Here is a 15,637-nt window from a genome sequence, read left to right as displayed (position 1 = left end):
CTGACATAGTCAAATCATTTAATATTTTAGGGACTTAGTTTTTCCTTCTTTAAAAATAATGTAAATTACATCGTAATAATTAACTGATAATGGTAAAATATACTTAAGTTATAAAGACAGAATGAGATCTATCTGAAAGTCCTTTGTAACATATAAGATTACATACATGCTGATTACAGAACTTTGGAAAATCTTCAGAAGTCTTCTAGGCTAACTTTGCACACAAAGAAAGAATCCCTCCTTCAACATACCTGAAAAGGGTTATTGAGCTTATGCTACAATTCTGAGAGGTTAGTGACTCATTAGTTGAGTCCATCTGTAAAAGCAGTTACTACGAGCAAGGCACTGAACTAGGTGCTTTATAAATGTCATCTCATTTAATCCTCACAATCATCCTGGAGGTAGGTGATGTTACACTGGAAAATCTGAATCTTGGAGAAGCAAAGACCAAGGCCACACAGATAAAGAGGTGGAACCCAAATTCGGCCTTGGGAAACGATGATGATGACAACGATAATAATGATAATGGTAAAACAATAACAAAACAAGAATTGCTAACATTTATAGAATGTTTACTAGTTAACATCATAACTTTATATAGTAGCAACTATTTTTATTAATCCCACTTTCAGTCAGACTTAAAATACTAAGACTACTCCATATTACATAGCTACTGGCAGAGATGGAATTCAAACCCAGACTGTCAGACTCATGAGCTAACGCTCCTAACACCATTTACTAAGAGTCTCCTCCTCAAGGACTCTAATGCCTTAGCTTAACAGCTTTCAATACACTTACCAATTCTGTCTCCCACTATTCTACCTATAATTCGATAATTTCCAAATTCTATTTGCCAAAGCAAATAAAGGTACAGTTTCTAAAATGAACTGTAATCTATTTTACAGATTTATTTCAAATTAAACTTTATTTCTGCACAATACTCCATTTCTACATATTTCTTCATCTATATATTGCTCTTGTTAGCCTGTTTTCAGTTAGGTTCTATTTGGTATGTGTTTCAAATATAAGAACTTGGCATGTAGGTGTCATCCTGATTGATTTTTGTACAAAAGTATAATTGAGAAAAGTAATTTGTCATAAAAAAACTTATTCAATTTAAGTTATATACTTTTACCCCAACATTTTATTATGAAAAATTCTCAAACACAATGAAAGACTGACAAAATTCTACTAAATACCCATAGACCTACCACTTTGGTTAACATTTTGTATTGCTTTATCACACATCTAACCATCTATTTCTATAAAAGCAATTTGTTTTTAAACAAAGAATAAGTTCTGCTAGGGAGAAAAACGCAACTTTTTAATTATGTTTATCTTTGAGAACAATTAGGAAGGTCAATATGGAAGAACAGATCATCTTGCTAAAAACTCCCTTGCTTAAAAGTCCCTGAGAGTCTGGTTTTATGCTATAGAGAACTTAAAGAAACAAATTTACTTCCATTTCTGTACGGCAACTCTTCAACTATTTTAAGACATCTGTCTCCATTTTTCTTCTTTTCTCTAGATTAAATATTCTCAGTCAGTCCTTAAAATTATTTTGTAAGATTTAAAATTATTTCTCTGTAGCTTTTCTTCTATACATGTTAGTTCTTATTCTAAGTTATATTTATTCTATTCAAATAATTGGGTCCCTTTTTTCAAGTTATATCAAAAGCACTTTTTTATATTACTACATTGTTCACTATTATAATTTTGAAATGATGCATTATAACAATTTATTTCCTAACTCAACACCCAGTTTTTAGTATTTCACACCTATAAACAGTGCTGTTGGGCATCCATATATCGAATGATTTATTTATACTGGAATCCCTGAAATAGTATTACTGAGTTTAAAATGGCAAAAATTTTTAAGGATCTCGGTACATACTGCTAAATTGCCTTTCATAAGGGTAATATTAACTTACAATATCACTGCAATGTATGAGAATGCCACTTCCTCAGCACTGTCATGAATATTAGGTGTAACAGCTGGCTAAAAAATCTTTTTTCTTTTTGGTTCAGCACAGGTTTTCATTGTTGCATGCTGAAGAGTCAGGACACGAATACTAACCAGCTATGTATTAGCTCTTACAAATATCCCATTATTGCGGGGTTAACTAAACTGGCAGGAAAAACAAGCCTATGAGCAGAGTACCAATGCCAATCCATGTGTACTTACCACTAAACGGTGTTTTTCCCAAATAAACCTTTTATTTTAGAATAGGTAAAACAGACAGCTCCCATATATCCCTCCTCCCATTTCCCCTCTTGTTAACATCTATAATTACTCTGGTACATTTGTTGTGACTAAGGAACCAACATTGGCACATCACTATTAACTAAACTCCACACTTCAGATATCAACTGTTTTGCCCTAATGTTCTTTTGTTTGGTTGTAGGATCTCATCTAGAATACATTAACATTTAGTTGTCATGTTTCCTTAAGCTCCTCTTGGCCATGATAATTTCTCAGACTTTCCTTCTTTTGAGGATCTTGATAATTCTAAGGAGTACTGGCCAGGTATTTTTGCAGAAAGTTTCTTTAATTGAGTTTGTCTGATGTTTACCATAGTTAGACTCAGGTAATGGGTTTTTGGAAGGAAGACCACACAGGTGAAGTCCCTTTTGCATCAATTATATCAAGGGTACATGCTATCAACATGACTTATCATTGATGATGATAGTCACCTGACTTAGTGTTTGTCAAGTTTCTTCACTTAAACGTATCTTCCCCATCCCCCATACTCTACTCTTTCAAAGTCAGTCACTACAGTCACTAAGCTAAGGTGTGGGGAAGTTATGCTCCACCTCTTTGGGGGGAGGATATACATAAATTATTTGGAATTCTTACGTACAGGAAATTTGTTTCTTCTCCATTTATTTATTTATTCAAGCATTTATTTATATCAGTATGGACTCACTGATATTTATTTTATAACTTTGGGTTATAATCCAATGCTACTTTTTTTTTTTTTAAATTCAAATTGTTCCAGCTTCCTCTACTGGCAGCTTTTTCAGTTTAGTAATATGTGTCTCTGTCATACCCCCATCATTTTGTTTTATGAGTACTTCTTTACTTTCTGGTTCTATAAAATGCTCCAGACTCATCTTATATATTCCCTGCCCTGGTCCTAGGATCGGACATTTCTCCAATGAACTGTGATTTGTCTTACTGGAGAATGGTATTTAGAAACAGAGATCTGGGTACTGATGTGTTTGTTGCCACTGGAGTGTTAGGCCCTCTCAAGGGTCAGCTAGAAAATAGGATTTGAACCATTAAATTTAACGATTAAAGAAATTTAAAAAATTAACTACTTTGATTTTTGTTTGAATACTATCAAAAAAAGAACATTTTCTATGTTTATTTACAAGCAATTTTCTATTCTGTGAAGTATCTATTTTTGGTATTTGTCGATCTGTCTTCAAAGATCTTTATTTCCTTCCGGCCTGTGTACCATAAAGGTGTCTATCATTTAACTCCCATAATTTCAGTGAATATTTTCTCTCAGCTTGTTTTATGTCTTTATTATTATTTTACTCTCAACCTTCTCAAGTTACTTTTAAGATAGGATTTTCTGACTCTTTACTCTCTCCACTAATGCTGATCATGTTTTGTCACTCTACCAAGGAAGGAAACAAAACTGATAGTGGTAGTGATGTCACCCAAGTACATAGTTTCCTCTCCTTAAAAAAATAAAAAACACTACAGATATTTGTAAAACACTGCCATAGGTTTACAAATACTAATATAACTTTGGCTTTTAAGAACAGTATCTCCAAGTGCCTTTTGTATTATAAAACAATGGGCATATGGTGGTCACCTTAAAAACAAAACAGAAAAACAAAACTTGGAACAACAACAAATGGTTTGTTAAATTCCCAATATTTGACTTACAAGTTCTGACTCTAGGGTAATTGTGAGCCAAAAGAAACCGCTCAACCCAGTTTTCCATATTCTGTAGGACCCAGCTGTGTGCCAGTTTATTTCGGGGTGTCTGCACTGCCAACCAATCCAGACACTGAGAAGGATTGTATTCAATTACCTACAAATAAAATGACAATAACAGAATATAAGGCCAACTGAATGAGCAGTTACTTTTTTACTTACTTTTGGTATATGCCATTAAACACTTAAAAGCCAAGATAGTTTTCTGAAAACTAGAGCCTGAAAGAAGTTTCACCATGTTTTTCTCCATTTTTAAAGCTACTTACTTTTATCAACAGGAAATATTCAGGAAAATTTGTCATTAGCTTACAAAATAAAATTAAAGTAACCAAGGACTCTAACACAGAACCAATATGAGAACCCAAAGACTTTTAGGTCTTAAGTTTATAAATTTATTTAAAAATGCTTTTAATTCTCTAAAGTTTCCCATCATTACTTACTGCTTGCTCAATCTGTTACTATAAGAGAATGAAAAGTAGCTCACAGCACTGCTGGGGAGATCTTTTTCATGGGAAAAGGGAATCTTAGAAATCTAGACTAGGGATTGGAAAACTATGGCTTATAGACCAAATTTTGTGACTTGCCTGTTTCTGTTTTTATTTGAGCACAGCCATACCCACTCATTTATGTATTTGTCTATGGCTGGTTTTATGCTAAAATAGCACCTGAGTGGCTCCAACAGAGACCATATGGCCCACAAAGCCTAAAATATTATCTGGCCCTTTACAGAAAAAGTTTGCTGACCCCAGCTCCAGAGAGTGGGCTTTTCCAACACGCAATTAGGAGAAATTTTGTGACCTCAGTAGTAACTTCCTGGAAGAAAAGAAGTGGCTGGTGCTTCCTCTACCATTTCTGTGAACTGCTGAAAATATTTGGTTTATATTTCTAGGGCATCTATCACTTAATGGAATCTTTTTTGAAGGTAGATGAATGAGAACCCTGGATTGGCAGAAGGCTGTTTATGACTCTACAAGAAAGTCCTTAAACATCTGGGAAACTCACCAAGAACTCTATTTTCCCCCAGATCTCTGACAAAAGGTCTCTTCTTCCCTTGATCTGTGACTTACTAAAACCATTTTAGCTTACCGAAGTAAGAAGAAACTGGTGATTGTATTTGAAACATGACAGTGATTGTATTTGAAAAATAAAATCTTCAGAAAAATAAATACTGAAACATCTGCTGCAAGACTTACCTCCCATATCCTCTGTAGAATGTAAGACGCAAAGGGAGGCATTCCTGGAGGTCCACCAGCAAACTCCATTAGCATAGTCAACAATTTAAAGAAAGGATTGGCTGCCTATAAGACACATAAATGACTAGGTTTAGATCTATTTGCAGCCATCTCCTTCAGCAGAAAAGAAACGTGTAACTCTTCTATACATCATATTTAAACCTGCTGTGTTAGGTTAGCAGAGCTCAATACTCCTGCATATGAACTTGAACTAAAGCAGCAGGATCAGCTGGACAGTCAATTGTGTGGGAGCCACATATATCAGAAAACATGTATTTTTCTGAATGTCAGTTTGGAAAAAGAAAATATCAAAATTCTTGTTAATGAGACCACCATATTTACAGAAAAATTTAGATTAAAAGTTCCTAACCTTTGATCTCTGAGGTATAATTTACATTACTATGACATGTATTATCAAAGTAGCTGTATTTCAATTTTACAAAAATATTTTTGTACAATACTGCATTCTATTTTCCACATATTTCTCCACCTATTCAGAGTTCTGGTTAGTCTACTTTTTTCTTGGGCACAATTCTGATATATGCTTCAAAAGGAACAACTTCTAAGTTTAGTATCTAAGTGACACTCCAAGATATTGAACTTACATGTAAATTTATATTTAATTAGGAAAATCACATTTGTGATAGTTAGACATGAAGAGGCAATTCATTTTATTCAAATTACATACTTAAAAACAGGTTATTGTGTTATGGGGGAAACTTTGATAAATTTTTTTTGGGGGGCATAATTACAAAGGTTCATTTGGAAGCAGTGTCAGTGCTGATAGTAGTTTTAAAAACATCAATTAACAAATGTCTACATACCTCAGGAGTCAATTTTGCTATTGATGTGAAAAGCATAGATACAATCTAAAACAGAAAAAGGAGAATTTCAGAATATTCTTTTAAAAGTTACCAAAAAACTTAAAGACTTTCTCAGTACTTACATGTTCTGCAAGTCGATTATTGTATCGACATAGGCTGAAAATCAGATTACATGTTTGTCTTATATTGATGCCATCACGAATATGTTGAAACAAGAAGGGAAATCCCTGTTAAAACCAAAAGTTGTTCATTTAAGAACTGTTATGTTATTATTTTTGCAACTGGTCTAATATATCAAATGGTCTAATACAAATAAAGTATTACCTTTCCTCCTGTTAATGCTGCCATGTCAGTCTGTGATAACGTCAAATGCCTGAAAGAAAACATTAGTGGAAATAAGTTTTTCTTCCTCTGTATTACTTTATAGCAATTTGCATCATGACAGGTATCAAAATTGTCAATTCAATTACAACTGTACCAAGCCACCAACATAAAATCATGGTTTAACTTTCTGCTAGCTGGACTTGCTTGCTAGACATCTTTTAGACAATTTTTCAAGATTCCAGGATTGGTATATGGAAACCCAATCTACTTTACTTCTATTCTTTATGTCTTCATTCCATTCTTCATTTCTATTCAATATTTTGGTATATAACTCTAGGATGGGTCTAATTTAGAGAGCTTTGTTTGACATGAGAACCTTCAGAAAAGAAAGAACTTCTAAGAAATACTAGAGTTTCACCTCTCAGTTTAACATTACTGCGTAACTTAAAGAAAATTTCAGACACGTACAAAAATAGAATAGTGTAAGTATCCCATCACTCAGCTTCAATGACCACTTCATGGCCAGTCTTGTTTCGTTTGTAACTCCTACTCACTCAGTATGGACTATTCTGAAACAACTCCAGGTATTTTATCATTTAATACATAAATCTCAGTATGCATCTCTAACAGATAAATTTCAAAAACATTAAATTACACTACCATTATTCACACCTAAAATAAATCAACAATTCCTTACTATCATACAATATCCAGTGTACAATTTCCTCAAGGTTCTAAAAAACTTTTTATAGTTAATTTGTTTGAATCAGGATCCAAATAAAGTCCTCTGTTGCAACTAGTTGAAATGTCTTTTAAACCTCTTTTAGACCACTGGCTTCCCCTCCAATTTTGTTTTTATCTTGCAATTGATCTGTTGATGAAAGCAGATGGCTTGTCCTGTAGAATTTCCCACATTTCCATTTTGCTGATTGTATCCTTGTGGTGGTGTTTTAACACGTTCCTTTGTCCCCATATTTCCTGTAAACTTGTAGTTAGATCTACAGACTTGATCAGATCTAGGTTTGACTTTTTAATCAAGAACACTTTATAAGTGGTGGTACGGACTTTCATCAGGAGGCACACAATGAAAAGTTGTCTTTTTGTAACGTTTTCAGCCAATGATGATCATTTCCTGGTATAATTCCTGCAGGTAAGATAAATGCTCAACATTGTTCCTTTATTAATAAGTTGCCAAAATTATGATTTGGTTTCCTAATATACTCCAGGGTTGCAAGTTTTTTAACTTTGTTTTTAGGTTCATTATGAATTCATGAATTGACCCATCTGTGATTGTTTTAGTCCACTTGTAGCTATTCTTACTATTGATGTTCAGGATGTACAATTTATGACCAGTAGAAAGCTCCTTTATGTTGGCTCTTGAGTCCTTTTAACATGACCTCAGTAGTTTTTGATAGCCTCCTTGCTTCTCCAAACGACAAACGTTCCAGGCTTCCCATTTATTTCTTGCCCAAGACCTGGAATTGGCCATTTTTCTAAGGAATCCGGATTTTTTCCAGTGAGAAATGATATCTAGAGACTACAATCTAGATGCCAGGGGCACTCAGTGATTCTGAGTTGGACAGGATTTCTAGGCCTTTTCAGAAAATAGAGGTCTGTAATACATTTCTTGTTTGCTTAAGACAAAATATACCAAGAACTCTACCAATACCTCCAAATTCAAATTTAGTTTAAAAAAGTTATGTATGTAAAAACCCTACAATTTTATATTTGTACTTTTTTGTTTTGCTGAAAATTTTGTTTTCTATTGACATTAACAATTATTTATTTGCTTTATTCTATAATATAGTTTCAGAATAATAATTCTACTAACAATATAATCAGTAAAACAGTTTAGGACAATTTTATAATTCTTTTTGTCCTTCATGTATATCCCACTAGGAATTCAGTTAAATTAATATGTTCTAATGTCACTTTACTTATTAATTCTCCTCCAATGGCTATGCTGCCAGCTCAACATATAGTTAGGTTCGCTTATTTGAGTCTACTTTTGATTTTTAGGGATTGTATTTTAAAATTAATTAATAATTATATAAAAACATTTACATGATTCCAAAGTTAAACCTAAAAAACAAAACAATGTATATTCAAAGAAGTCAAGCTTTCATTCTTGTCCCCTCCAGCCTGTTTTCCCCTCCCCCAACCACAGAAAACTTTTAAGTTTTTGATTTAGTCTTCAATTTTAAAAAATATAGTCAATTCTTGTTATTTGTAGTATTTATGTTCTAAAAAGTGCTGCAAACACTAAATTAGTGAATACTGAATCATTGCTTATAGGGTAAATACAGAGTTAGGTTCCTATGAGCCTCTGGTCACAACATTTTTGTCAACCAATCAATAGTTACTTTTTTTTAATGTGTGTTTGTTTAAATATACCTTATTTAATACATATTGTTGATTCATTAGCATTGAACTCACAGCAAATAGCACCATAACTCATACCTGAATGAAGCTTATTGAACACGTGTCATTTTCTCCCTAAGGCACATTATGGCCTTCTTGAACTTAGGAATACTAGATAGCGCTTGGCACTATGCGTAGGGGCCATTTTAAACAGCCAAATCACCAACAAAAAGCACAAACATGAAAAATGTGGCATATACCATGAAAAGGATTATTTGTTTACAATATGGCAACTGAAAGAAGAAGGTAGAGTGTCATCATGTTTGACCTCAGCTGGGAAAGTGTGTGACAGGCAACTCAAATGTTTTGCCACTGTGCATAGGTACATTCTGTAGGTCCACAAATGGCTGTAAAAGCTCCATGAGTACTGATTTTGGCATTATAAATAAATTTTAGTAAGTCAGCAAATTCATAAATAGGAGATCCATGAATAATGAGGACTGGATGTACACACGTACACATACATATACACACACACACACTCTTTGGCTCTCTCTCATAGCTTCCCTTTTCTTAAAAAGTAGCATACTATTTACACTTTTCTCCACATTGCTTTTTTCACTTAGTAATATTTATCCTAAAGATCTCTCCACAGTAGTGAAGATTGGCCCTGAGCTAACATTTGTGCCAACCTTCCTCTATTTTGTATATAGGACACTGCCACAGTGGGGCTTGATGAGCAGTATGTAAGGTCCATGCCCAGGATCTGAACCCATGAACCCTGGGCCGCCAAAGCGGAGCACCCGAACTTAGCCACTATGCCATTGGGCCGGCCCCCATATTTCTTTTTTTTCACCAATAGAGTACTCTCTATTGAGTGGATGGCCTGTTTTTTCAACTAGTCCCCTCTTGGTGGACATTTCTAGTCTTTTGCTATTACAAACACTGCTTTAATAAGTAGCACTGCACATACATCTTTCTGTATTTTGGAGACAGATTCCTAGAAGTGGAATTGCTAGGTAAAAGGATGAATGCACATATAATTTTGCTAGATATTTTACTGTATATTTCTTCAATGTATATTTCTAACATGACTCAGAGGCAAAGTAAGAGTTTGGTACAAAGGATTGAAATACTTATGCTACAAGAGTAGATGAATAGTAATGTTATTATTTAAAACAAATTACGTAACAAGAGCTGCTGAGATAATAATGGTAAAACAATTATGTAAAAAGAATAAAATCAAACATGCTTTAAGCATTTTGAATGCTGAAACATTTCACCTTTCTGAGCGAGATTGTTCAACCAAAAGAGCAACTAAAGCTATCATTTTTTCAAGGGCAGCTGGCCTGTATTTTTCTTCTGCCAGAGAGAGGATATCTTCTTCTTCTTCCTCTTCTTCTCCTTCTTCCTCTGATAACACTTCAACTTGAGGCTGAAGCAGAACATATTAATACGATATTAATTTTAATATTATCTTGAGAGCAAATAACTTGATTGTTTTATATAACTATCCAAGGTAGATGGTGAGAGAAGCATGTTACCACGAAAAACAACCACTCGAAGCCCTGACTTTAAAAGTCTAAACCACATTCAGGACTTAATTTTAGACTTAACAGGAAGAACCGTAAAAAACAATCATTTGCACTACTGTCTCTATTTACCTTACCTAACAGGATAATCTATTAATCATTTCTTTTTTCTTATAGGCAAGCCCCTTAGATGATAAATCAGGATCAAAATTTATATGAGGATGATAAAATAGTATTTCCTGTTTAATAAAAATGCCAGTTATACAAATTAAAGAAGCAGTTTTCAGATAATCCAGAGATATTTACTTGGACTTTGAAATGCAAGAGACTGAAAAGATTTTATGATCTAACAAAACAAAAGCAAAGCAGTCTAAACAGGCAGCCATATAGGCTGGAATTAGATAAGAGTCCATATTCTGAGAAGCATTACAGCATAGTGGTTAACAGATTAGCTCAGGAGTCTGACCAAGGATCAAAGCCCAATTCACTGTGATCTAAAACAAGTTAACTTCTATATGCCTCAAGTTCATCACCTGTTAAATGGAGATAAACTTACCTCTTAGGGTTGCAATAAGCATTAAATAAGATAGTGCAAACAGAGCATTCAACCTAATGTGGTCATTACAGACAACACAAAATTCATGTAATACTTTAGTATTATGAATAGACCACCTACTTAAATTTTCAGAAGACTCTCCAAACTTAATAACAAAGGGCTTAACAATATGGCCAACAAAAATGTTCACCAAAATAACACACTATTGATAGGACCCCAAGGTAGATGGTGGCCATTTTGCCTAAATTTATTTGCCTTGTTCCAGGGCCTTACTAGTGAAATTTATTGATTGTTTCTTCTCTTGCTATATCCACTAAAACTGTTAACCAAACTTAGACCCTTAAAATTATGTAATATCAGGGCTACAAGGGACTTGAAAGGGTTCTACTGACTACTGATGACACAAACTTGAAAATACAGCCTCTAAATTATTGATATGAGACAGAATTATACTTACATTTTCAGGCCCTTTGGTTCCCATGTAAAAATGTACCATTGTAGATATGGCTTGCAATGAGAGCAAAAACTGGCTCTAAAAATGAAAATATTAATTTAAAAATATAAAATAAAAACACCTGTTTTAAACACTAAAAATAGGTACATAATCCCAGAAATAAACAAGATATAGGCTCACCTCTTCTTCACCCATTTTGGCAAACTCATAAAGGAAGGCAAAATACTCTGTAAGATGTTTACTGTGAGGTTTTACACCATGTTCCATAATTAATAACAGAGTTCTCACAAATCGAGTGACACATGAACGACCACCAATATCTTCTACTGAGGCATCCATGTCATCTGACCTGAAAATATAATTTAATATATCTTAGAGAAAGTATGAAATATGGCGATAGACATTCTGGAAAAAGGAATATTTTTAAAAACCTAAATTTCTTTCTTTTGTCTTTGTAATAATGAATACCAATTAAAATAATATAAGTGGATGGATTCCAATTATTGTGTCCGACTAAATCAATCCAAACAAAAAGACTAACATAAAGTTATTTGTAGAGGATTTTAAAGATGCACTTAATTAAAAACAAAATAAAAGTTTTCCCTTCTTGATATGTATTATTACAGAGTATTTTAAAATAGAAGAACCTAAGTATTTCAGTGTGGATATTTAAAAATACTTTGCAGGCAGATCATTAAAAAGCTTAAAAACAAAATGTTCAAAAGGTCCTTCTTTACCCATCTTCCATTCCTGGCTGTAGATAGAGATGAGCGTGTACAGGTCTAAGTCTCTGAATCACATGGATACACAAACGCTGAAACATCTATAGAGGAAAAGACATAATCTAAGCACCAACTCACATCAGGTAACAAAGATACTGAAAAATTAACATGATTCAAAATTATCTGCCACTCATTTATATTGTGTCCCTAGATTATCTTCTAAAGCTTTCCTGGTGTTTCAACTACAGACTGAAGATACAAGGCAAAGTTAGCTTGAAAAACAGCATTTAGTTCTACGATAAAGGAAAAAACAACAATGAATTATTCATTTCAGTAATAGAGATTACCAAAACAAAGCTTCAGAAAAGCCTCTTAACTAGTGGAGATAGAGAAAAGAAAACTTAGCATCCCTCTTTTTCAGAACAGAAGAGTAGGGCAGGACAGCTGCTTATCAGTGAAAGAGCTGCTTATCAATGCCAAGGAGAAGGAAATATGATTTAAGTTTATCCAAAAGAAACAGGGATTAAAAATGGCTGGGGACTCTCTAAATAAGATCTATAAAATGGCCAATGGCCAATACGCACAAGACAAGACATTCAATATCATTAATTACTAGGGAAATGCAAACCAAAACCACAATGAGATACTATTTCACATCCATTAGGATGCCTAACATCAGAAACACAGTAACAAATGTTGAAGATGATGTAGTGAAGTAGGAACCCTCACAGATTCCTGGTGGGAATGCAGACTGGTGCAGACACTATCAAAAACAGTTTGGTAGTTCCTAAAAATGTTAAACATAGAGTGATCATAAGACCCAACAATTCCATTCCTAGGTATATATCCAAAAGAACTGAAAAAGTATTTCCACACAAACATTTGTACACAAATGTTCACAGCAGCATTATTCAAAATTGCCAAAAAGTAGAAACATCCCAAATGTTCATCACCTACTGAATGAATAAACAAAATTTGGTATATCCAGTCAATGGAATATTACTTGGCAATAAAAAGAAATGAAATACAGATACACACTACAACATGAATAAACCTTGAAAACACTGTTAAATCAAAGCCAGTCAGAGTCAGCCCTGATGGCCTAGTGGTTAAAGCTCAGTGTGCTTTGCTTCAGCAGCCTGGGTTCAGAACCACACCACCTGTCTCGCAGTTGCCATGCTGTGGCAGTGGCTCACACAGAGGAAGACTGGCAACAGACGTTAGCTCAGAGGGAATCTTTCCCAGCAAAAAAAAAAAAAAAATTAAAAAAAAATTAAAAAAAAAAAGAGGCCAGTAACAAAAGACCACATACTGTATGATTCCATTGATATGAAATGGTTGGAATAGGCAAATCCATAGAGACAGAAAGTAGATTAGTGGTTGTCAGGGGCTGGAGATAAAGGATAGGATAAAATGAGGAGTGACTGCTAACAGGTATGGGGGCTCTTTTTGGGGTGTTTTAAATTAGATAGATGAGGCCTGGGGATATAATAAAAACCACTAAATTTACACTTTGAAAGGTTTTGGTGAATTCTATGGTATATGAATTATATCTCAATAATAACTGGAAAGTGGCACATTTCAGAATAAATTTTTGGTTTTCTGTCATAAGTGAATATAAAGTAATATTTACATTTTCCTTGTCTAATTTTTCCAGTGACGTAAGGAAAACAAACTGATTCAAGTGACAATTCACAATCTGTCACAGAAATGAGTTATACACTATTCATTTAACTTTCAAGGCTATTACAGTACCCTACCATGGTTAGAACATCTAAGGATCCAAAAAAGAATCAGCACAACTTATGAAGCAGCCAGAGTAGGATCTGAGAGAAGAGGTGGTCATAGCTATCTTGGTATAACCATGAAATCTGAATGATTTTAATCACTCGATTGGAATGACAGTTGATTTGCTAAAAGAGGCTGGTGAACACAACAGCAAAAATGGCTTTTATGATAAGAGTTCAATTTTTTCAAACTACTTTCAATGCTGGGTTAAGACATATTCACATAAATTTCAAATAAATTTTCAAATAAATTTTTTCTTACCTGTCTCACAATTTGATTAGGGCACTTAATTAGTATCTGCATTGGCCACCAGTCATCATCAGCCATGCGGTCCAAAAACCACTGTAAGAAAATAGTGTGACACTAACTTCCAATCGATGTTTCAATTATTTTAAGTTCTTACAAAACAGATTCTTCAAGTGTTAGAAAGTCCAAAATCTAAAATGTCTAAAGTCATAATCAGGGTCATCTTATTATAGAATTCCATAGATGTCATTTACATCATAATATACAATGTGCAAGACAGCAACCTATAGTCCTAAAATAGAATACTATTTTCCTCTTAGTCCTCACAAATAACACACTGTAGAATCTTTTGTTCCTATTAATAACATATGATCTGAGTATGATTTTTTCTGTTTAAAAACAAATTATGCCTTCTTGATAACAAAAAACTCCTTTATGCTAAGCTAAAACAATTTCCCATTGATTTCAAGATATCTCTTAATTACATATTTAACTCCTCAATTGAACTGTACTGCCTATTTATGCATACACATAATTACTGACAACTGAAGAGAATATTAACTTCTTGAGAGAGTTCCTGAGGCAAACCCTTGGTGAAAAAACTAAAATGGCAACTTTACTTAAAAAAAAAAAGCACAACAAATTATGACCTAATCAATCCTCTGGATTTATAAAACAGCTTTCAAAAATCATAAAGGGGGATGGGAATAGAGAAACAGGTTAAGTAACACCAGGAAGATGGAATCAGTCAAAGCAAGAATGTGGAAAATGCTGCAGAAAAAAATGACAAAGTGGCAAGAAGAAAAAAAAAAAGAGAAAGTAACTGTTATAGATGAAAGGAGATTAATGAGATGAAAGCAAAATGTGGACCTTGTTTGAATACTAACTAATTCAAATAAACCAACTCAAAAAACATTTTTTAGACAATTAGACAAAACTGAACACAGAATGAGTACTGGATGATGTTAAGGAATCACGTCTAATTTTACTAGGAGTGAATGGAATCATGGTTATGTATTTTTTTAAACTTCTCATCTAATAGAGATATATATATAATAAGTATTTATGGATATATGATATTTTATCTGGATTGGCTTTACGATATTTCAGCTGAAAAAAGGCATCAGGGATAGAAATAGAAGAAAACAAAAGAATGTCACTATCTGTTGAAATCAGGTGATGGGTACATGAGAGTTCATATCTTTCTAGGTTTGTGCATGTTTGGAAATATTCATTATAATGTTTTAAAAAGTTATGCCTTGGGGCCAGCCTGGTGGCAGAGTGGTTAAGTTTGGCACACTCCACTTCAGCAGCCCAGGTTTGCGGGTTCAGATCCCGCGCATGGACCTAGACCACTCATCAAGCCATGCTGTGGCAGCGACCCACATACAAAATAGAGGAAGATGGGCACAGATGTTAGCTCAGGGCCAATCTTCCCCAAGCAAAAAGACCAACAACAGGTGTTAGATCAGGGCCAATCTTCCTCACCAAAAAAATAAAACATAATAAAATAAAATAAAAAAGCTATGCCTTTGTGTTTGAAATTTACAACAATCAGATTCTTCTATTCTATTGCTACAAGGCATAATTAGATGAGCTTCTATATTAAAAAAACCTCCAACTAATTTCACCTATTGCATACTATG

General features: G+C 33.8%; 1 protein-coding gene across 8 annotated transcripts in view; it reads right to left on the bottom strand.

Annotated features, from left to right (window-relative positions):
* USP34 (ubiquitin specific peptidase 34) overlaps window positions 1-15,637 on the bottom strand; it is a 253,192-nt gene that overhangs the window by 25,919 nt on the left and 211,636 nt on the right. For all 8 annotated transcript variants that reach the window (XM_070572601.1, XM_070572605.1, XM_070572606.1 and 5 more), the window contains 10 exons: window positions 14,007-14,087; window positions 11,973-12,058; window positions 11,416-11,584; window positions 11,239-11,313; window positions 9,977-10,128; window positions 6,333-6,381; window positions 6,131-6,235; window positions 6,009-6,053; window positions 5,146-5,250; window positions 3,902-4,049 (listed from right to left, as the gene is read on the bottom strand). In XM_070572601.1, the coding sequence (XP_070428702.1) occupies window positions 3,902-4,049; window positions 5,146-5,250; window positions 6,009-6,053; window positions 6,131-6,235; window positions 6,333-6,381; window positions 9,977-10,128; window positions 11,239-11,313; window positions 11,416-11,584; window positions 11,973-12,058; window positions 14,007-14,087 (1,015 nt within the window). The remainder of the gene's footprint in view (window positions 1-3,901; window positions 4,050-5,145; window positions 5,251-6,008; window positions 6,054-6,130; window positions 6,236-6,332; window positions 6,382-9,976; window positions 10,129-11,238; window positions 11,314-11,415; window positions 11,585-11,972; window positions 12,059-14,006; window positions 14,088-15,637) is intronic.

The sequence above is a fragment of the Equus przewalskii genome, chromosome 14 (assembly GCF_037783145.1).
Source record: "Equus przewalskii isolate Varuska chromosome 14, EquPr2, whole genome shotgun sequence".
NCBI classification, from domain to species: domain Eukaryota; kingdom Metazoa; phylum Chordata; class Mammalia; order Perissodactyla; family Equidae; genus Equus; species Equus przewalskii.
The sequence above is the reverse complement of the archived record's forward strand: the minus strand, read 5'-3'. Positions and strand labels throughout refer to the sequence as shown.